The sequence below is a fragment of the Crocodylus porosus genome, unplaced genomic scaffold, assembly GCF_001723895.1.
Source record: "Crocodylus porosus isolate Cpor-Errol unplaced genomic scaffold, CroPor_comp1, whole genome shotgun sequence".
NCBI classification, from domain to species: domain Eukaryota; kingdom Metazoa; phylum Chordata; order Crocodylia; family Crocodylidae; genus Crocodylus; species Crocodylus porosus.
This window is the reverse complement of record NW_017728912.1, coordinates 34,703,157-34,725,553: the sequence shown is the minus strand read 5'-3', so window position 1 is coordinate 34,725,553 and position 22,397 is coordinate 34,703,157. Positions and strand designations below refer to the sequence as shown.

At 47.7% G+C, this 22,397-nt stretch overlaps 1 protein-coding gene across 1 annotated transcript in view; it reads left to right on the top strand.

Annotated features, from left to right (window-relative positions):
- The first annotated feature begins 17,002 nt into the window (after positions 1 to 17,002).
- GRSF1 (G-rich RNA sequence binding factor 1) overlaps positions 17,003 to 22,397 on the top strand; it is a 19,918-nt gene continuing 14,523 nt past the window's right edge. The window contains exons 1-4 of the mRNA XM_019533971.1: positions 17,003 to 17,299; positions 18,108 to 18,161; positions 18,691 to 18,844; positions 20,718 to 20,873. Of these exons, the coding sequence (XP_019389516.1) occupies positions 17,018 to 17,299; positions 18,108 to 18,161; positions 18,691 to 18,844; positions 20,718 to 20,873 (646 nt within the window). The 5' untranslated portion in view covers positions 17,003 to 17,017. The remainder of the gene's footprint in view (positions 17,300 to 18,107; positions 18,162 to 18,690; positions 18,845 to 20,717; positions 20,874 to 22,397) is intronic.

Sequence of the window (22,397 nt, the reverse complement as noted above, 5' to 3'; positions counted from 1 at the left end):
GCACCGCCGCTGCCCCCTCACAGCGTCCCCGCTCGCTCCTTACCTCCTCCAAACACCTGCCACCTCCAGCCCCGAGGCTTTCCCAAGCCCTGAACATTACCGGCCTTGACTGATGCCACCTTGGCCAAGATCTGCCCGAAACACGGCGGCTCTCTCCACTAGCGCTGCTTCCTTCCTCACCCGCCCTGCACCCGCGCCCCAAAGCCTTCATTAGCCCATGGGCGGCTGCTAGGGGCGGCACGTGCCTCCCCTCCCCCTGACAGGGCTGTTCGCACCGCCAAAGCCAGCACTGGCTGCTGCGGGGTGCTCGCCAGCCCCATCCCTGCCACCAACACCGGTTCCCCAACACTGACACCAGTTTCTGTGGGTGCCCCCCCAGACTCAGGGGGCACCAGTCACCTCTCCCAACTAAGGCCCCATCTGATTTATTTTCTCAAAAAAGGCCTCGCTGCTTTCTTCTTGCCGTCTCTGAACTGCGGCCTGTCCTCCCCAGCCCCGAAGCCTGCAGCACCACTTTCCAGGGGAAAAGTCTAGTCGCTTGGGCAGTAGATTGGGACCCTGAACACCTCAGTTCAGTTCTCAGGTTTCCATTTATTTCTAGGCAAGTTACTGAATCCTCGTCTCCCAGCCTCCCCTCTGCTATGTGGATAGGGCTTGTCACCTCTGTATTTCACAGAAGTGGGATTCTGAAGCTAAGGTCCATGAAACAGAGAAGCAGAGCTGGAGGAGACCTCCAGCGGTCCACACGACTAACCTCTGCCGGGGGCAGGACCATTCCTATCCAAACCATCTGATGTAAATCCATTGGACAGCCTGTGCAAAACTGCACGGTCAACCCTGACACAACATGAAACATAACATCCTAACCTGCCACAGGTAAAGCAGGAGGGCCGAGGCAGCCAAGATCCTGCTTCTGTAAAGGTTGTTAAGATATGCTCAAGAGATCCCAGGAAGAGGGCCGTGCCCCCCGCTACAGAGAAAACCAACACCGCCCCCCCCCAGTACATACCAAACTGACCCTGGTTTAAAATTCCTTCCTGATCCCAAATATAGTGATCGTTCTGATCCTGAGCAATGGTGCAAAACTCTCCAGCCAGGATCCTCCAGGTTTAAGTCCCACCAGGAGCACTGGCACATGGCAGTCAAAATCCCCAGCCTTGACTGCAGCCAACACTCAGTACCCCTGAAGAAGCCTTAAAAAAACCCTGACATAGGGGGGTGGGCAAAATTCCCTCCCAGCTCCATGCAGGAACCAGCAAAATGATAGTGAGGCAACGGGACACAGTGGGGACAAGCGAGGATTCTTTACATCAAATGGACAGTTAACTTATTTTGAGGCCCCACTTCCCACTCTGCACTTTCCACAAGACATCCAAACACCTTCCCATTCAAACCCTTTACCATCTTCCCATAGGCCTTTCTTAAAACCCAGTGCCCCTTTAAACCTCAGTGCTACCTCAAACACCAAATCCTTCTCAAAATATCCTATCTCCAACAGCAAGGTCTCCCAATGCCCACTTCTCCCAACACCTCAGTTCAGATCATGTGGACTGAGAACATTATCATAGGAAGTTCAGATAAGCCTCTGAAATTACCCCATGTCGGCTTGTTTGGACCCCAAGTGTAGGCCCCTTTGCTAGGCAACCTTCCTGTTTAATAGAGCAATGCACTAGAGCTGCTGGGTACATTTACACTTACAAGTTGTTGCAGGACAATCATGAAAAATACATAATGCTATACTGTAGCCTAGCTGTGCTCCCTCACTCCCAAAGGGAATTTAATAAGGCATTGATGTCCTGGGAGCTAAGTTTGCAGGACATAGGAATGCATTATTTTTCCTCTGTAGCACCAGGTACTTCAGAAATATTAATGATGCCTCATAGGTTCCTTTATGAGATGAGTAAATAATAGTACCTCCATTTTGCTCATAGGGAAGCTATAGCACAGAAAGGTTGAGGTACTCGCTCAAAGGAATTCTACGCGTTTCTGCTCTACTACATTTACAATACTGTCTCTTTTTCTACATAAAGACACCAAAATGGCTTTAAAAAAATTAAGAAAGCCAGCAAACCCAGGTTTGCAAGCAATCTTGAACCAAATCAGCAAAAGCCAGGAGCCAGTTAGGACCACACCTCTGAATTAAAGATAAGGGAGTTACAACATACTCCAGTTAGTGCAAACTGATTCCTACCTTGAGGCTCTGGGCAAACTGCCAATACTGCCTTTACCTGACCCATGCCTTAATGATTTTTCCCCCACAGAAGCATGGAGGGGGAGTCTGTACCCTTATTTACAGGGGGTTTGTGCATACACATGAGTATATATTTATGTACGTATGCATGTTTGTGTGCATGCACACACACACCTTTTCAAGTAATAAATGCAATCATAGTATTTTATTGCAAGAGGAACTAGATTGAATCATGGTTTCTTTAAAGAGAGCCACTCCTTTGAGATGCGAGATGGGAACTGAGGGTGCATAAAATATCTCAAGAGGTGCCCAGTAGCTCAAAAAATATAGATCAAAGCACTGAAGAATAGCATCAAGTTACATTTTGGATCTCTGTGAAATATGTCTTGGGTCTCTCTCCCTTCTATAACAATTTGTCTAACTCAGGAATGAGGCTCCCCATTGTCTTGTAGGTTTCTCACTCAGTTGCTGCATCTGTTCTAGTGCAAGCCAAAAAGTAAAAACATATGGAAAGGTTCAGAATAAAATATTAATTGTATTAACGTAAAAAAGGAAGCACAATAGTTCTATGGTGATATATCCAAGTGCTGGTTTACAGCAGAAAATGCAATATAAGGCTATAGAAATCATGGGAAATGTTGTGTCTGTTTAAGTGAATGACACAAAATTCCTGCTGACTTCTTGGGGGCTCCAATTAAGTCTAGAGTCCACACGTATAAGACAAGGTGCAACTTTCCAGGTTGTTGTAAGGAAAGTTAGATATTGCTGAAAGATGTCAGAATTTAACATAGAATGTTAAATCTGTTCTGGATTTTTCTGAACAGTTACAACCTTCTGTCTTCCTTCTGCATTCAAATGTTCAGTTGGATTTTTTGTGTTCCAAGCTAGGTCCGAATATCTATCTGGAGCGTCTCCAAGCAACTGATAATTATGTTCTCAAATGCTGTATTTAAGACAAGTTGAACATATAAAAGTCTGTTGCGTGACTGGAGATAATCAGATACTATTTCACAGGATATTGTATTTTGTTCCCCTTTTGGGCACTGCTGGTAAAACACATTATTAAATGTGGGATTCAGTACATTTTTGACAATTAATATCAAGATAGTTTGGTAGAATTGGTGGCCAGGTAAATTATGCCATATACTTAAAAAAACGTTACAAACTCCTTTGCCAAATTCCGGTGTATTCATGTTTGACTAGGGGTTCTGCCAAACTCGAGGAGGCAACTGACCAAATCCATGGGCAGATCCTGGCTCCAGCTGCCATTTTCATGGGCTGAGCACAGCAGCCCCCCTGTCCCTGTCCCCCACCTGCCCACATCTTTGATTGGCCAAGGGGCCTGGGCAGTCCTGCCCCACCCCTCCCCTCCCCTCCCCACAGATTGCCAGATGGCTTGAAACCTGATGTAATTACCCTGATTAAGTCCAGGGAAGTCATTAATCCACACATTATTAAGCATAGATTAATGGTTTCCCAGGTTTAATCAGGGTAATGAAGGTTTCTGGCCATCACCAAGCTGGACTATGGTCCTGGTCTAGCTCTGGTTGGTAGATGGAAAGCTGCAAGTGGCTGCACCAGGGTCTGCAGAGCCTCGGCATGGTTTGTTGCCACCAGCAGGTGCACACACACATATACCAAGGCTCTGTGGACCCTGCTGCAGTCACTTACAACCTTCCAGATGCCTACCACAGCTGGCTCACAACGTTGGGCCAGATGCTTGTGCAGCCTCGCCTCCCCATCCTCCACCCATGCCCCCTGTTTGCCTGACCTCTAACCTGCCCCCTGCCCTCCACTGTCCGCCTCTTTCTGCCATGCCCTACTCCCCCACCACCATGTCTCCTGACCTTCCTTTCCTGCTCCAAGACTGAAGGGCTTTTAATTCTCCTCTGCTTGCAGGTAACTTGCTGGGTTTTTTTGCAGCGAGCCTGCTGTTTTTCAGAGCCCACCATTTTCTGTGGAGCCCATCTGAATTTGCAGTTTCTGTGAAAATCGCACAATCATGAATTCAGTAGGTTCCTACTAATAACCTCCATCTTCTCCCCCCAAAAGTATTCTTCCATCTTCATTTCAGAAGCAAGCTAAATATAAAAGCCTGTTACTGGAGCAGTCTGTAGGAAACATTTTGCTTTGGTGTCATGAGAAATAATTGCATAACTTATATATTTCATGTTTTATGTTCTTATGTCTTACTGTTCTATTTGTACCAGGGAAGGGTCAGCAGGGATGCTTGCGCCAGATGCTGAGGATATGAGGGACTGGCAGCATACTGCAGTGTTACATAAGTGTAGAACTATTTAGTTCTCAAGTAAAGGCAAGTTAAATCTAGCAGTGGCCTCACATCTGTCAGTTTGGGTTATCTGCTGTACCACATAACATAAAGAATTATTCTGAAAGGGCCCTAAAGCTGAAACGTGAAAAAATGCTTTGGTTTAAAATGGAAGTTTCCATGTTTTATTGGCCAGTAAAGATTAAATTGGTGTACTAAAAACTCACACCCCAAAATGTTCTGAAATTATAGCAACAATTTAATATATACTTTCTAACATATGCATAGTACAGTATAACCTCATAAATCTGCATATGAAAAATCTGGAATTATAAAAGATACAGCACTTTTTAAAACTACACTCCACTGGGGAGTAGCGGCGGCTGGTCCCAGAGCAGCGGAGCAGGAAGCTTGCACCTAGCAGCTGCCACTCCCATCTACCACCCCGTGGTGCCACTCTGCATGCGGCCACTGCTCCAGGACCAGCCACCATTCCGGTTTAAAAAATCCAGAATGTTAACATTTCCAGCAGGTGCTCAGTCCTGAGCATGCCAGATTTATGAAGTTATACTGTACAAGGAAAACAATACTATAATTTAAAATCCATATCTATAACTAAGAAATATCTGAGAAGAAACTGACAGTGCATATATTTTTATCATATATAGTTTTCTGCCTGCAGGAGAATGGGTACCTAGATGAGTGACAAATAAAATTATAACTGAACTTTTAAATGTTGATATCTGATACAATCCATAGTCAGTATCTCTAAAATGATTTTCTGCACAAACAAGTAATGCATGAATCAAAGCAAGTTTATATTGGCAACTGCAATGTATCACGTGGTAGGATATAAGCTTCATCTCCCTCCAGAAGTAGGGACATTCTTTAGTCTGGCCATGTCCCATTATTGCTGGGTATCAGGAAGAATGATAAACATGGCCTTTTGTTGTCTCTAGCATTCCCAAAGGGCTTTATAGTTCCATGTTGTCTGTGGCTCCCACTGGTCATCCTTCTGACATGTTGCTAGAACACACCTCTGAAATGAACTGTGGGGAACTTTCTCCAGAAATCTCTGCAACATCTGGGGTATGCAGTTTCTCAGACCCAATGCTTTGTTGTATGATGGTGTCAGGTATCCAGGTTGTAGACACATTGAGGCAAAAGGAATCAGAACTCCTGGCAGAGCTTGATATCTTTTATTAGACCAACTAGATATTTTCAAAAAAAAACCCCTTTATTTGCAAGCTTTCGGGCACAGGCATCCTTCTTCAGGCATAGGAAAAAGCAAAGATTATAAAAGTTCTCCTAGGTAGAAATGAAAATTAAAGCGAAAGTTGTAGCTTCATAGTAAGCTAACCTACTCAATTAAAAAAAATCTTCAAGCCAGTCTGTAAGAAAACAAAATGCACTTAGTGGCATTTATCTTGTTAAGTGGTGAGAAATGGTCTGGTTGGAAGCTGATTTAAATTATAGGACAAATGTTAAGAAACAACCTCTATAATTATCTACAGTTTTTTGTACACGCAAAACCTGACAGTGTGTATTCAAATACATGGTGTGAAAGTAATTGAGATTTTGTGTATCAAAAGACTAACATGAAAAATTGGGGAAGTAGCTTTAAAGATTGGTGGAAAAACTATTTTTAGCCAATATGTGAAAAAAATAGAAGAAGGATAAAAAAGCCCCAATTTTCAGATTTAAAAAAGTAACCCAAAATCCAAATTTTTCCATGTTTAAAATGAAACAGCACTAATATATAGTCTATACTAGCCAACTGCCCATCAGGAATGCCGGGGTCCCTGGGCAGTGCCACTCACCACCCCGTGCCACTGCCATCTCCCAGGAGCCCGGGGCTGGGGGGGAAGTTGCCCCGCCATCCCCTCTGCCAGCACCCCCTGCTGCCGCTGACTGCAGGGAAGAGGTCTGGTGGGGGGGCGAGGGAGGGTGAGGGCAGCACTGCTGGCCTCCCCCTCTGCTCCAGCTGCTCCATCCCCACCATCATGGTGGCAGTCCGCCGCGCTGCCACCTCCTGTCCCGAACACTCTTGGAGCACTTTGATTGGTTGTTTCAGACAACCAATCACAGTGTGAATAAAGTGTTATGGACAGACACACAGACAGACAAAGGCTTTTATAATATTAGAATATATAAAGGGCCTAATCTGTCTGTGTGTCTGTCCATCTGTAATGCTCTTTGGCAACTTTGGGGTCTTTTGACCCTAGCTGACTTCCTGCTCCTGGGATAGGGAGCTGGACTTGATGATCTTTGAGGTCCCGTCTGTCCCACACTGGGAGAGGGGCTTGGCAGTGCCCTCTGGTTCTGGGAGGATCTTGAGTTTACGAGATGAGGAAGGCTCGGAGGCGTAGGTAGTTTCAAACAGGAAAAGTTTATTTACTCACACCCCTGGGATTACAGTTGGTGGCGGAGGCCGATACGCCATGCTTCAGTTGCATTATGAGATACGAGTTAAGACAAGAGGGTCTGGATTAAATTGGGTATATGCCTGGGGGAGCAGCAGTGGGAGAACGTTGGGTGATCAGCCTGGGGTAACTACGAGTCTGGCTCGAGTTACAGTCGAATGGCGGTCTCTCCAAACAAAGGATGGGGAGAGCTTTTATAACTTCTTATCTTGTTTTACTTCGTGTTAGCCAATCATGCCTGCAAATGGATTCTCCTTTGTGTGCTCAGGTTTCAACACAGGCTTTCCCCTCCTGTCAGCCCAGCAGTCAGGATGGGGCGGGGAGGGGAGGTTTCTTTTAATTTGTGTGGTTCTAGGTCTGATTGGCCACAAGAGGGCATGTGCGGCACACTAATCTGATCTTTACATGCCCCCCTTGCCGCATGCGCACTTAAATTTGGGTGTCTTTGTCATTTAACTTGTCATCAAGTGGATTAAGCGATAAGCGGGTGTATGCAAAAGCAGATAAATACATTAGTTTGCGTTTTAGCCATTGAAATAAACAACAGCCTAAGCATAATACGAAGCATATTATACAAAATACTAAAATTGCAACAACAAACATTTTCTTTAACCAGCCCAACCCTAGCCAGTCTAGCCACTCGAAGCCCTAATCAAACCAGCCATTGCGTGCTAACTTGGAACGGTCGATGAGGCTTCTGGCGTCTTTTATGCTGTTGATTACATCAGTCAAATCGAATGAAGTCAAGTTGAACTTGAGGCAACAATGGCTCATGTTTGCAAAGACCAAACAAAACCTACCTTCTGTTGCCAAGAGGTAATCTAGGCCGAGGCGATTGGGTATTTTTGATGGCGGTCTCAACTCACTCAAAGGCTAATTGGGTTGCATTGACAAGAGCTTGAACAGCTTCAGTTAACAATACTATACGGCTCATGACGTGATTTGACCCGAAGTACGGAAAGTACATGGCCCATTTGTCCCAGATGGTCATTAGTTTCCACGTGCGGTTGAGGTCGGGATCTGCCAACAGGGACAACCATTTTTGGCAGGAGGCATGGGGGTTACTACGGGTTTTGTTAAAGAAAATCACACCCGGGCTGTTCAACAGAGAGGCCACCAATGTAAATGTTACATTCGGCTCAAGAACCAGGGACCGCGTGATGCGAGAAGTGTTCAGGTTAAGCCACAACCATCCCGGGGGGGTAGGCTCATGGTAGATAATATTCCCAAACACAGGGGAGGAAGTCTTTGGCTACATTTAGTAAAGTTTCCACCTTTACCCCCTCAGGTCATATTACATAATGGGGTTTGCAGTGGCAAGCACCCCTTCCCCTCGTTAGTGTTTGAGCTATTCAGACACACTTGGGACCTGGAAGGTGTGTTACCGGTTGTGGTTTGATTCACGCACCATGGTCTGAGGGTGGTTAATATAGCTAAGACAGTGTGAACACCATGGGAAAACTGGCATGGAGGCGTCTTATTCATAAGTAGACTATGAGAATCCAGATTGGGTAAAGTATACACAGCTTGAGCCAGGGTGCCAAGCGCCAAGCTGTCATTGAGGGTGGAAGTGTTTAACTGCACGGTTTTTAACAGCTGGCTTATGGGGGAGGTGCACTTTAGTGCACCGTCTGGACACTTAGGCCCAATGCATACATATGGCCAGTTAGGTGTGGCATTTGTCAGAGTGAGCAGTCTTGGCTAACACACTCTCTAAGCTTGAGGGGTGAGAAACTGGACAGCTAGTTTGATTAAAAAAATTAACACAAAGGAGGGGACTATCCTCACAACGGGGATGACTGACAGTTAACAACAGTTTTAAGTCGGCAGCACCCGTCAATTGGGGAAAGCACAGCTTATAGTCTGTCGCATTGGTGAGGGTGTCGTCTGCACCATCCGCTTCCCGGCACTCCACTGCTAAGATTCTGAGTGTGCTCAAGAAGGTGTTGGAGTTATTGTGGAGCAAATGGAGTAGGGTTCCACAGGAGGACAGCAGCAACAGGATTGTGGCCGTCGCCATGTCGACCTAACAGCCGGCCGTTTGTCAGTCTGTCCGTCCACCTGCCCCTGTAACAACAAAGACAACAAGTAACTGGACTCTTTTAACTGGTAACTTCTAACTGCTTAGAACACCTCAAAAGCCAATTATGGTGCACCAGACGGGGCCTAGATTGTCCCTGCAGTTCACAGATATAAGTGTTGGGGTAAGTGCCAGCTTCGGTGACACATCCTGGCAGGGGGATTGGACGGAGGTCATTGTGGGTGGGTATTGTCATAGACAGGTTTTCAGGGTGGCGGTCCGACCGGATCATGGGATTTCCGTAACCCCTTGTCAAAGTTTAGAGAGCTTAACACTTGTGGAAGGTGCGCGTCCCAGCTTTTATAGCTTCCATTTCCACAAAGGCGTAGCTTTTCTTTTAACAGTCCAATGGAGCATTCCACAAGGCCATTGCTTTGCAGGTGGTATGGCAAATGAAGATACCAGCTAATGTTGTTTTCCGCTGTGAATTTGGTGAGTTGGCAACTATTAAACGGCGGTCTGCTGTCGGACTGTATCTGTTGCAGGTACTTCCACCATTGTCCTACTTGACGGAGTGTGTGGACAACGTCTTGGGCGTGGGACTTCAAGAGTGGTATTACAGCTAGTTGGCGTGTCCCTAAGTCGACTACAAGGAGACCCTTGGGTTTTCGGTGAGCTTCTGGGAGTGGGCCGAGGAGGTCTATTTGCCACACTTGACCGGGAGTGAAGTGCGACAGATCGTAGGCATGCTTCTCATATTTGACACTGTGCTGGGGCTTATCGCGGCTACAAGCGAGACAGCGACGGGTTGCTTCATCCCAGGCATCGGGTCGGACGTCTCCGGTCTGTCCCCCTGCTTGTTTCCAGCAAGCATGCACCTTGCACTTTCCTGGGTGGCTCCAGAACTCGTGAAGCCATTGGATTAGATGATCGCTGTTGGACATCGTCGGGGCAGTGATTATCATACAGCGAGGGCTTTGCAGGTATTCATCAATACAAGCGTGGACGGGATCGGTATCGGGCTGGTGCGATTTGGTGTGCTTTATCAGTGGGAGGTGGCTGAACTCCGCTAATTAAGAAAAGAAAATTTCCCACACGTCAGTGTTTTCTGTGGGGTCGGTGACACCCATTATGATCTTGTATATGTATTGGCTGTCTACTACCAGCACTGGGACCAGCTGGACATCATCATAGTAAGTGTAGCAGTGTTCAACCATGACTTGGAATCTGAGGAGTTCCAGGCGTTGTGCGTCATTGTCACCGTCTCTTGGCTTCTGCAGGATGTGGTCGCATGGCTTGCAGAAAAATCCAAAGCTCTCACCTAGCTTGGTGGACCCGGCGGAGGCCAACCACCTGTCCTCGGTTGTACCGTACAAAAAGGGCCACTTTGCCACAGTGGGGGCTTGGGGACTGGTGTCTTGGTGGTCCCAATTATACCAGTCATAGTGGTGCTGGAGGACTAAGCATGTCCAAGTCTTGCTGTCTCCCTGAAAGGTGGGCTCGGGTCACTCAGGATCTAAGAGGGGTAATAGCAAGGCTCCAGGGGAACACACTTTTCCAGTTCCTGTTGCATACGCAGAGGCAAGCTGAAGGGCTAACAAATGCTTGCCATTGATCCCATATTGGTGTTGTGTTGCTTGCAAAGTTTTGTGTGCACAGTGGACAAGTTGGCTGTGCTCATTGTGGACAGATACAAAGATGTGCGTGTTTGTACAACCGGCATGAACTTCGAGCTGGGTCCCATGCCACTAGAGATGCGGTTGCTAGAGCTGTCGAAAGACACTGCAGGTCACCCGCGTCTTTTGGAGTCCATGGTGACGACTTGCGCACCTTGTTGCAAATCTGAGGCTGAATACAAGCCAAGATAGGGAGATTGTTCGGGGTTAACGAAGTGGCGTCGCCAACCAAGGTCTCCAAGTAGCTGCTGAAAGTCTGTCTTGCTCTTCGGTGAATCTTTCAACCAGCACACAAGTGGTGGTGCGTCGCTGGACAGCACGCGGAACTGATCTTTATTGAGCTCGAATCCCAAAAAGGTCATCCGAGTCTGCAGCGCGAACTGGGATTTCTTATCGTTCACTGTCCACCCGTGCTCGGTGAGGTGACATACTAGCTCTCGGGTCGTGGTGGCGACCCGCTGCTTTTCTGAGCCCATGATCGCTAAGTCGTCAACGTAGCTTCAGACCTTGACATCGGGATGGGGGTTCTGAAAGCTCGCGAGGGTATTGGCGATGGCACTACGAGCAAGGGCAGGTGCATTACAATAGCCTTGTGGGCAGACGTTCCACTTGAACATTTGCCCGTTGACTGCCATGTTGAGGATGCCGAGGCGGTCATCAATGCTGATCAAATAAAACATGTCTTTTAAGTCGATGGTGGTGCCCCACCATTTCACAGCTTGGTGTTGTCACATCTGTGACGATATTTTGGGGAAAGACAAAGCATATGGTGTGGCGAGCAGAGAACAGCGCTTATTGGCTTTGTGATAGTTGATGACTAGGCATACAGCTCCTGGTTGGTGAGGTTTAGCGAGGCCTCATCCAGGTGACAGGAAAGTTGAGGCGGTGACGGGAGTGATTTTCCCCTCGTCTTGCAAGCGCTGGAGCAAAGCCTTCAGGGGGTCACGGAGCGGTTCCTTCATTGGGATGGGCCGGTACCTCCAGGGCCTTGAAGCAAGTAGCGACGGGACGCGCAGTGGACCTGCTGTGGTGACAGGCAGTGCGGCGGTGACTTGGTGCTTAAGCTGCAGCTGACGCAGGCCGGGTATGCCTAGGAGATTTATGTCCCCTAAAACAGCCGTAAAGGTTTTTTCCTTTCCTTTTACCCAAAAGCGCACAACTTGGGTCTGTTTCGTTTTGTTTAGGCCTTGAACGAACATGGTAGCCTTGGCGGGTACATGCAGGACATCAGGGCAGATGACATTGACTTGAGCACCAGTATCCAGAAGGAACTACACATCGCGGGGGTGCTGTAAGCACTGGGAGTGATAGACGGTAATGCGGCTATAGGGTCGGGAGTCATCAGTCGCCACGGAGCCAACGGTGACAATCAGGTTTTTGAGAGGTCGTTGTCTTGCCAGTTAAACCCAAGGCGATCTGCTAGCTGCTGCTGGTCTTCGTCGCTGAGCCTCCTAATAGCAGCCTTGGTAAGCCAGGAGTGGTTCAGCAAGAACCCAAACATGGCTCGTTCACGGGGCGAGCGATCCGGCAGGCGTGAAGCTCTGGCGTCGAGCCGTTGTGGGGGGCATGACGCGGGTTTAGGGTTCGGTCGTTGTGGGGTGATTGCAAGCGCGTGCACCGGCACGGTCACGCTCCCTGTGTCTTTCAGGCTCTGTAGTTTATGTGAGTGGGCAAGGACAGATGTTACTGGTTGCCCCACTATTCCCGTGAGCATTAACTGAAGTTGAATTTGATGCACCCCTCCGTACACATCGATGGCGGCTTCAACAGCGGTGAGAGTGATTGGGACGTTTCCAGGGTCAGGGTTGACTGTACCCATGGGCTTAATTCTCGCAAAGCTTAGCGCACCACATGCCTCGTGGGCCCAGAATATAACGTTCGGGTGGCTCATGACACACCCGAACGCAGTGGGTTTTAAAGTCATGTTCCACTCCTTTCCCCCAGTCATAAGCGAGAGGTAACCCAAGATCTCTTCTCTCGCTGTGGGGCCGCCAGCTTGATGGTACGCTATGTCGGAGTCCCTTAACGGCCACGTGCTGGTGGACCATGGGCAATAGCGGACTAAGTCGCACTGCATCATTCCATCATCCCCACCAGATCTTGTTCATGACTCCATGTCCCGCACCAGGAGAGGGGCTTGGCAGCACCCTCTGGTTCTGGGAGGATCTGGAGTTTACGAGATGAGGAAGGCTTGGAGGCATAGGGAGTTTCAAACAAGAAAAGTTTATTTACTCACGCCCCTGGGATTACAGTTGGTGGCAGAGGCCGATACACCATGCTTCAGTTGCATTATGAGATACGAGTCAAGATGAGACGGTCCGGATTAAACTGGGTATACGCCTGGGGGAGTGGCGGCGGGAGAACATTGGGTGATCATCCGGGGGTAACTATGAGTCCAGCTCGAGTTACAGTCGAATGGCAGTCTCTGCGAACAAAGGATGGGGAGAGCTTTCATAACTTCTTATCTTGTTTTACTTTGTGTTAGCCAATCATGACTGCAAATGGATTCTCCTTTGTGTGCTCAGCTTTCAACACAGGCTTTCTCCTCCGTCAGGACCGGGGGGTGGGGAGCGGTTCTTTTCGTTTGTGTGGTTCCGGGTCTGATTGGCCACAAGAGGGTGCGTATGGCACACTAATCTGATCTTTACACCTTCCAGCCCTAATGTCTATGAAATCTATGAAACTGTGCCTGCACCATGGAGAGGGCAGCAATTGGCTGCACAGGCCCAGGTGGGTACGGGGCAGGGAGAGGCGAATGGGGGTGGGGGGTCACAATGTTGGTGTCCCCCCAGCGCCCAGCCCTGATGCCCCCCCCATGTCCAGCAGGGTGCCCAATGTGCACATGCACCCCACAGCTTTTCTTACCAATAGCCAGCAGGGAGGGGAGGCAGCATAGAAGAAGGGAGGGGAGTAGGGAGGGGAGGGGAGACAGGGGGAAGCCCTGCTGCTCAGGGAAGGAGTCGGAGACTGGCAGGGGGGCGAGCCCCCATACTGGAAGCTGGAGGAAGAGGCGGTGGAGGGAGTGTTTACATGGCCACCCCCCACCCCACTCCCCCTTTGGGGTAGCCATGTAAACACACCTTTGAAATCCATCATTCTTGACAATCATGGGAAAATGTGGATTTTGGGTTACATTTTTTAATCCAAAAAATTGGGGATTTTTTTTTATCAGAGAGAACCAGGATCCCTGGTCATCAGAGGTTCATATTTTAAACTGCCCAAGGTAACAAAAGTCCAGCTTGGCCTGATATAAACCAGTCCAAAAGAGGTTAAGTTATAATTTTTCAAGACCTCTGATTAAGTACAGATGGGCAATTATTTGGCGGGGATGGCCTCTTAGGGAGTTTTGGTGAAGTCTTGCTGGCCAGGTCAGCACCTCCCCGCTTCCCTCAACAGCTCACCAAAACTCCCTAAGTGGCCATCTGGGGCAAATAATTGTGATCTAAGGGCAGAGGCGAGTAGACAGAAGTAGAGGAACCTTTGTTTCCCACTTCTCCCTGCACTGAGTCTCTGGGGCATGGCCAGGCCAGTGCCATGCTGTGTTCCCATGTGCCACCTTGGACCATGTGGGTGCAGCTGGAGTGGCTCCTGCCTGACCCAGCCAGGGACTTGGGGTAGGGGACTTGCTGGGGGCTTGGGACAGGTGGTACAGGGAGGAAGTACAGGGAGAAGTGGGGAACACAGCACAGCACCAGCCAGGCTGGGCCTAGACAACCTGCAACTCCCAGCCCCCTTCTCTCTGTACCCCCTACCCTGCCCTGAGTCCCTGGCACATGGCAGAGTTGGGCAGAACCTGCACCAGCCGTACCCACGTGGCCCAAGGCAAAATGTGGGAATGCAGTGTGGCATTGGCCTTGTGCTGGGGATTTGGGGAGGGGGTGCAGGGAGAATGGGGCCAGGAGCCACAGGTTATCTGGGCCTGGCCAGGCAGGTGCCCTGCTGTGTTCCCCCCTTCTCCCTGCACCCTTTCCCCACCCCAAGTCCCTGGCATGCAGCCAGGTCTGGCCAGTGCCACAGTTTGCTCTGCACTGCTTTGGGCCATGTGGGTACAGCTGGTGTGACTCCTGCCTGACCCAGCTGCGTGCCAGGAACTCAGGGTTGGGCAGGAGCCATGTCAGCCACTCCAGCTGGGCCCATGCATCGCAGCCCAAAGCAGCATGCAGGAACATAGTGCAGCGCCACATTAACAGTGCCCATGCCCCTACTAGGTCCTGGCAGGGCATGGAAAACCCACAGCTCATGGCCCTCTTCCCCCTGCACCCTCTCCCCTGCCAGCAGGGAGAACCTTACCTGAGCTTCGACTCACTAGGGGCCGGGCTGTCTGGTTTGCAAATGGCTGTAGGGTTGGAGCTGTGTGCAGATAGCTTCACTAGACAGAAGCCTGGCCAGGAGCTTGGCAGCCCCTTGCTTTGGAGCATACGCTGGGGGCTGAGGAGCGGGACAAGGCAGGCTGGGTCGGGGAGAGCCATGGCTATTGTTGCTACAGCCAGCTGGAAAGGTGAAGGGCAAGAGCTGCTAAAAGCCAGGGCAGTCACAGGCTGGATAAAATTCTCCTTTAAAGGAGCAGCCAAGGACTAGATAGAATCATTTGGAGGACCAAATGCAGTCCACGGGCCATATTTTTCCCACCCCCGTGATAAGAGGCTAGCATAATAACAAAATGAAAGATTGAAGAAATAGAAGAAAATGCTTATAGGATACAATCACCAAAACGTGTTCTGTTTGGTACATTTTCGTGACGTGAAGACGCAGCTCTTTCCTGGACACTGGTCCTCTAGGGATCGTTAGATTAGAGTGAGGGAAAACAGGACTGAAAGAAGCAATCTTTAGCAACCTGCCTGCTAATCTTCACCATCTTCTTTGGTCAGGGCCTCTTTCAGATACAAAATAATACAGTGGTGGGCAATTATTCTGGCTGGAGGACCACTCAGTGAACTTTGGTGAGCTGTTAAGAGCCCAGAGGGTAGTTCTGCCCCCCACGGTCACCATCTTGGGACCAGAATTCCCACCCCCTGACCTATGCCACCAGAGTCCCTCCTTTTGCCCCTGGAAGTACTCCTTTTTGGCAGAGGGGGGTGCCCTCTTGGTCCCAGGAAAAAACCAAATCATACACTACAAAGTCTACCTACTATAACATATTTTAATTTTATTACAAAGCATGTTTGTCCTGATCTATATTTGTGTCCTGTATATAGAGGGGATTGCATAATAGCTCTAAAATAAAGTCTTACTCTTGTATATTGTGTGGGTTGTGGTTGGGGGGTGTATGGTAGAGGGGTTGTGAGAGGATGTGGCTGTGTGCAGGGGGGTGTAGGGGATGTTTTGGGGGATGTGTATATGTTGGGTGGTTGAGGGGGCTTGGGGTTTGTGGAGTGACAGAGGTTGGAGGGGCATGGGGACCCCCTGACACATGTTTTGCCCACCTCTGGAATAACTCATGTCAGAGAAAAGGAACCAGAGGACAGTCCAGAGACTGGTGAGCTTTTTTCATTCTTGCTGTGTTTGTCTTAAAGGAAAAGATCCAGTCTTGATAACTGCAACACTATTTCTGAAGCAGCATAATCAGTACAATTTTGAAAATCACTTAAGACTGCAAGTGCGGGAGACCCCTCTATTAAGAAAAAAAAAAAAAAAAAAAGGAAACGATAGTATTAAAATCAAAGCATCACTTAATACTTTAATTAGTATTAGGTGAGAGGCTCCACACCAGCTCTGAACTGACTGCCCAGAGTTTTCCATCTACTGACTCCTCTGTGAAATCCTATGAAATATGAACTTTCATTTCTACTCAGGAGAACTTTTAGTCTTTTCTCTTATGCCACATGAAGGGTGTCTGTGCCCACCATTAAAAGCTTGTAATTAAAGATTTTTTGGTTTTTTTGCAAAAATCTTGTTGGGCTAATAAAAGGTATCATCTCTACCACGAATATATTCACTTAATACTTTACGTTTAAAATATGCTGTTGTGCCTTTTCCCCCCCACGGAAAATATAAAGTTTTTAAACAAACAAAAAAAAAGGTGTTGACGACGCCCGTTACAAGTGGAGGCGGTCGGGCCCCTTCGGCACGAAACCCAGAACCACGCTGGTCTCCGGCGTTTGAACAGCGAGCGAGGTGTTCATCTGCGACCCCCGCGCGGCTGGCCCCGGGGACAGCCTCTGACCATGCCGGATCCTGCCACGTTTCTTCTTTCTTTTCCCTGCCGTGATACCGATTTGCAGCGACTAAGCAATCACGGGCAATCATTTTCCAAGGGGGAAAAGGACTATGAACCCGAGGACAGAGGGGCGGGGCCCGGCGCGAAAGCCGACGCCTCAGTGCCGCTGCCCCATGGCCGGGCCCGGGGGCTGCTGGGAAGGGGCGGAGCTGCGCGGCCCGCTCCCCGCGTGTTGCCGCGGCGCATGTACCAGGCCTGGGCCTTCCTCGCCGCAGCTGCCCATGGCCGGGACGCGCTGGGTGCTGGGCGCGCTGCTGCGGGGCTGCGGCTGTAGCTGCAGCGGCTGCCGGCAGACGGGGGCGTCCTGCCTCCCGCTGCGCGCTGCTGCCGCTGTGTCCGGGCGCCGCCGGCTCCTGCTGCTGCTGGGGGCGCCCGCGGCGACGCAGAGCCGCGGCCTGCAAGTGGCGGCAGCCGCCGGGAGCCTGCGCCGCCCGTCCGGGCGCGGCTTCGCCCTGCGCGGCCCGCTGCTGCCCGCGGGGCCCGGCTACGCCCACAGCAGCAAGGTACCCCCCCCCCACTCCCTCACCGGGCCGGGCCCCCGTCCCCCTGAGCCCGGGCTCGCCCCCGACTCTTGCCCCTGGGCACGGCCGCCTGTCCCAGCGCGGGGGCGCAGCGCCTGCCGCACTCCTTGCAGCCCGGCCTGTGGAGGACACCAAGGTCACTTGGGTTAGACCACCTGGTTCGTGCTTCATCTCCCCTGCTCGCCTCCGTGTCCTCCTTCTCCCTCTCCCTCTCCTTCTCCTTTTCCTCATCCCTCAAAGGGCCGCTGAAAATCCTGTGCTGGGTAGCCCTGAGGAAAGCTGGCCTGGTTCCTTGTTCTTGTCAGGTAGCTCAAAGGTCATCTCTGCCTTTTTTGGTCATGGTGGTTAGGTGGTAACTTCTGGGGCTGTGTTTTCTGCAAGGCAGGGGAGACACCATGATCTGGAAGGTGGTTTTCCCAGGGTAATTGTCTCTGATATGTCCTCCATAGGAGGTCTATATTGAGCAGATTCTTTTTGGTATTGGGTGGTGGAACCGGAGCGTGCTCCATCCACTCCATGCATTGACCTGGTATTGCAGTGCTTCCAGGACCGGTGCAAAAAAACAGAAGAAAAAAAAAAATGTGTTTTCTGCAAGGAGCCAGGACCTATTTTCTTGCAAGTGGTGGAGAAAGTGGAAGCTGGTATCTTTGTCACTGCTGGAGTTACCTTCCAGAGTAGTAATCTTCTCCAAAATTCAGAACAAGAGCACCCATCTCTTCTACACTCTTCCTCACTTCCTTGAGAGGAGCATAAGAATCATTTGAAATAGTTAGCTGCCTGTTTCTGGCAGATTATGGCCTTTGAGGAAACCAGCCTGAGAGCAGAAGATCTTGGTCCCTTCAAAGTAAGCTTATTGCTACTTTCCTAAATGCATCCAATTCACAGAAATTATTCCTTTTGCTCTTGTGGAATGGAAATGTGTCGAGTACGTCAAAGAACTGGGTCTTTGAGGTCATAACAAAATCATTTCTGGGTAGGTTTGTCTTATGTTGCAAACGTTTCAGGCATCTCTAGTTAGTTGCTAGAAGTGAACTCCTATGGCCTTCTTCATAGGTCTTTGAAATCTGCTTTTCAAGGTAGTCAAGTTTAAGTAATTTAGAGCTAGCTGTATTTAAAAAATCTACTGTTAAAAAAACAACCCTCCCAGGAGGACTAGATAATCTAGCAGGCCGCTTGGGTCTCTGTCTAGTTCTGTGACCTGTTGGCAAAACTCCACATTGAGTACATTTAGCACAAAGACTTTGAGTATGTTTAACACAAAAAGGAATGATATATAAAACAAGTTATTTTTAAAATAAAAGGAAATATTAGAATCCTTCTTAAAAAACAATAATTCTCTCTCTTTTTTTATCCTTTTGAAAAAAACAAAACAAAAAAACCCCTCCCAGTTTCCCGGTGAGTATCCTCCGCTCTCTGACTATGAATCAGATTCACCAAAGGCGGAAGAAGAGGAGGACCTGTTTCTCATTCGAGCCCAAGGGCTGCCATACTCTTGCACTGTGGAAGATGTGGTTTACTTTTTTGCTGGTATAGTGCTTAATTTTTGTTCAGAGATATTCTCATCGGCCAAATGTAATGTGATTGAGTGTGTGTTTAAATATGAATAATTTAACCTGAAACGTATTTGTGAATGCCAGATGCAGCATTACTTGTGTTAATTTGTTTTTGCAGGTATTTAGTATGGTAGAGGGAGCTGTTTGTTCTGTGTGGAGGTTCTGTGTTGATAGTATAAATTGTTGTTTGCATAGGTTCGTAACCTGACTATAGAAAATAACTTGGAAATAAAATGTTAATTAAGCAGTTCTTCCTTTTAAAAATATATTTTTCAAATGTGTGAGTGTGATGAGGGTACCAATAATTTAATTCTGTTTTTAAAGGTTTTTAAAAATTCTGTTCAATTATTTGAACTGGAGACTCAAAGCATAAAGTGTGCTAGCTAGTTACGGGCCACTGTGCTGCTCCAGTTTGATTTAAGTGATCAGACTGCTCCCACATAAGAGGCCGGTTTACCTCATTTGCACTCCACATGGGGGAAGAAGATCCTGTGACCTGATTTGTACAGGCAGACACAAGTCCTTAAATTTTGTTTGATAACTAGTTAAAACCGAATTCATTGATGGTTTAGGCTGAAATTGTCTAATTGTGGTATAGTGTGTGTATGGGTAACCTTTTTGGTACATATTACTTTATAATGCTATAAAAATGTGCAAATCTGGGAAAACCATTGGAGTAGGGATGATGTCAAGAAACCTGGTAAGGAAAGGTAACATATTTAAAGGCTTTGTGTCTTCTAAAAACCAGAGCAGCCTGTAGGAAAAACTTAGAATTTGACATCAGGTGGTCTGACCCCCAGACCAGATCTGTGGACCCCAAGGCTCCTTATGGGTCAGATCTGGACCTAGTGGGGTTGGGGCAAGTGATGCTGTGTTGGCACAGCTGTCGCTTGCTCCCCTGCTGCCAAAAACTATCTTGAATGGGGTCCCATAGCCCTGGATTTGAAGAGGCCCTGCTCCTGAATTCCCAAGCCTGCCAAGAACCCCATGGGCTAAAAGTGTAACCGCTTTGTGGGTTGAGTCCAGTCTATGGGCCGTGTGTTTGATGTCCCAGCATAGAACGTATTCCACTTGTATGAATACCAAAGAAGTTAATAATTTGTTTAACTATATAACACTGTGCCAGTCCAAATTTTCTGCTTAATTTTTGCTAAAATATGATTAGCATAAATTTTTTTTGCTAAAATGTAACAAACACCAGCATTATCTGTACATCAGTTAAGTGCAAATGCATCAGAAGAACAGTGTCTTTCAACCCCACTGCCCACTTTGAAAACGTGGAGAGATAGAAGCCCTCAAGCTAACTATTGGGAACCTTAAAAATTACAGGAGCTAGGGCTGCAAACACCTCAGTACTGACAGTCTGCATACCTCGTGCGCTGATTCTTTACATTAAGTTGGGATAAGTGCAAGCTCCAGATAAGTACATAGCCCTTTTTTAAGTCTTGGAGCTGTGCACTTAAATGGAGTACTGTATCATGCTGTTTAGATGAAATACAGATATTCCTCACTTAATGTTGCTCCAGTTAATGTTGTTTCATTATTACGTCACGGATCTATTAGAGAACATGCTTATTTAAAGTCATGCAGTGTTTAGTTATAACGTTTTTGGCTGCCACCTGCTAGTAGGTAACTACTGTGTTGTAACTGGACTTGCTTAACATCATTTTGCTTAAAGTCACAATTTTCAAGAATGTGAATAAAACATTAAGCGAGGAATAACTGTATTGGGCAGGATCAGGCTACAGTTCTGGCTGGATCAGCAGGTTATGGTAGGGAAGAAAATATTTATTGAATTGTGTTGCACTTTTTTACCTATCTATATTTTTTGTTTAATATCTTTTTAGGCTGCCAAATTCGAAATGGTGAGAACGGCATACACTTCCTTTTGAACAGCAGTGGCAGACGCAGGGGGGACGCTGTGATTGAACTAGAGTCAAAAAAGGATGTGCAGAAAGCGTTAGAAAAGCATCACAGCTATATGGGTCAGCGATATGTGGAAGGTATGTGTAATTTTTAAATTCAGCTGTTTTGAAGGGATTGAACATAGAGTAGGATGAACCAAGACTCTGAAGGGAAAAATAAAGGGGGAATTGATCTTTTTGTTGGAATGAAAACCTTCCCTAAAACAATTAGGACGGTGTTGGTAGGTTGAATATAGTTTCATGTTTTGAATGAGATTTTTACTTTTCAGTCAGATTTCACCAAAACCAAGTGTAAATTCTTTTTTTTTTTATCTTATGTGGCACATCTTATCCCTCCATAATATTTTTTTTCTGGAAAAGTTTAGGCATATCATACAAAGAGCTGGAGGAGGGGGAAGATGACTGAAAAGTCTTTTTTTTTTTCCCAATTTTTGTTTGTTTGTTTTTGTCTGCTTGTCTCTGAAATGGATAGGCATATTTCATAGTAGAGATAATTGGAAAATAGATTTTAACGTATAGAAAATTTCAGTAAAGAAAATTCTTTATTGTGTCCACAAAAACTTAAACCCGGAAATCTTCTGATTCTGAAATGGTGTTCCTGTGTTTTACGGAAACTGTAGTTTACGTATCGTGTGGTCCAAGCAGTGATCCTTGGTTATGGAAAATAGGTGCACATCTCCCATTATGCATTATGATAGGTGGAGACTGTACATCCTAAGCATCCCATGGCTTTGGTGGATCATGGCAGATGGAACGTGGGGATTCTAGCCTTTAAAGGCTGAGAATGAATCATCCAAGCTAAAACTGAGGTGCAGCAGCAGGATTTAAATATCAAATTTCTTTCATTTATAATCAAAAAAGGAATTTTTTAAATGGAAAACAATCTGAGTGTGGGGGGGGAAATACTTGTCAAGCCCAATCATTAAAAATTTTATGAGAATTTTTTTCAACCAATCATACTTAACAAAAGAGTCTTTCATGGATTTTGTGAGGTTGCAGTTCAGTGAATGTCAACTAGGGTGTCGTAAGGTCCTGTAAGTGTACTTTGGCACCTGGCCTCTGTGCGAGGAGGTAAACACTCATTTCTCCTTGCCTGTGCCTGCCCAAGCATCCCATGGAATAGCAGTGCTCATGACTGCTCTTCTGGGGATTCCAACTGTTGCCCTGGGCTGGTTGCCCCATGCCATGAGGAGTGGTCTGTGCTATGAGCTGGCACCCAGGTAGGGGTGTGGGGCCCTGCTTTTCAGCCCAGTGTGTCCCCTCCCTCTTCCCTTCTCAGGGTTGGTGGGAGAAGCCATGGGGGCAGGTGGCTTCAGTCACTGGTGTTGCAGCATGCAAATTCCTTGGGGGAGCAGCCATGGCAGCAGAGGTAGCTTTTGCCCCTCCAGGACAGGTTAGGAATGGAGAGGGGGCAGATGGCAGAAAACCCCAGCCCAGGTGAATGGATTCAGTTTATTTCCTAGATAGAGACAATTTCAATATTTTTTTTTTTTTGTATCCATTTAATTTTGATCCTAACTTTTTACTTTACAGTTTGTAGCCATGAGAGTAAATGTGATCCTTAAACAACCTGGGCAGAGTACCATATGCATAAAATAAGGT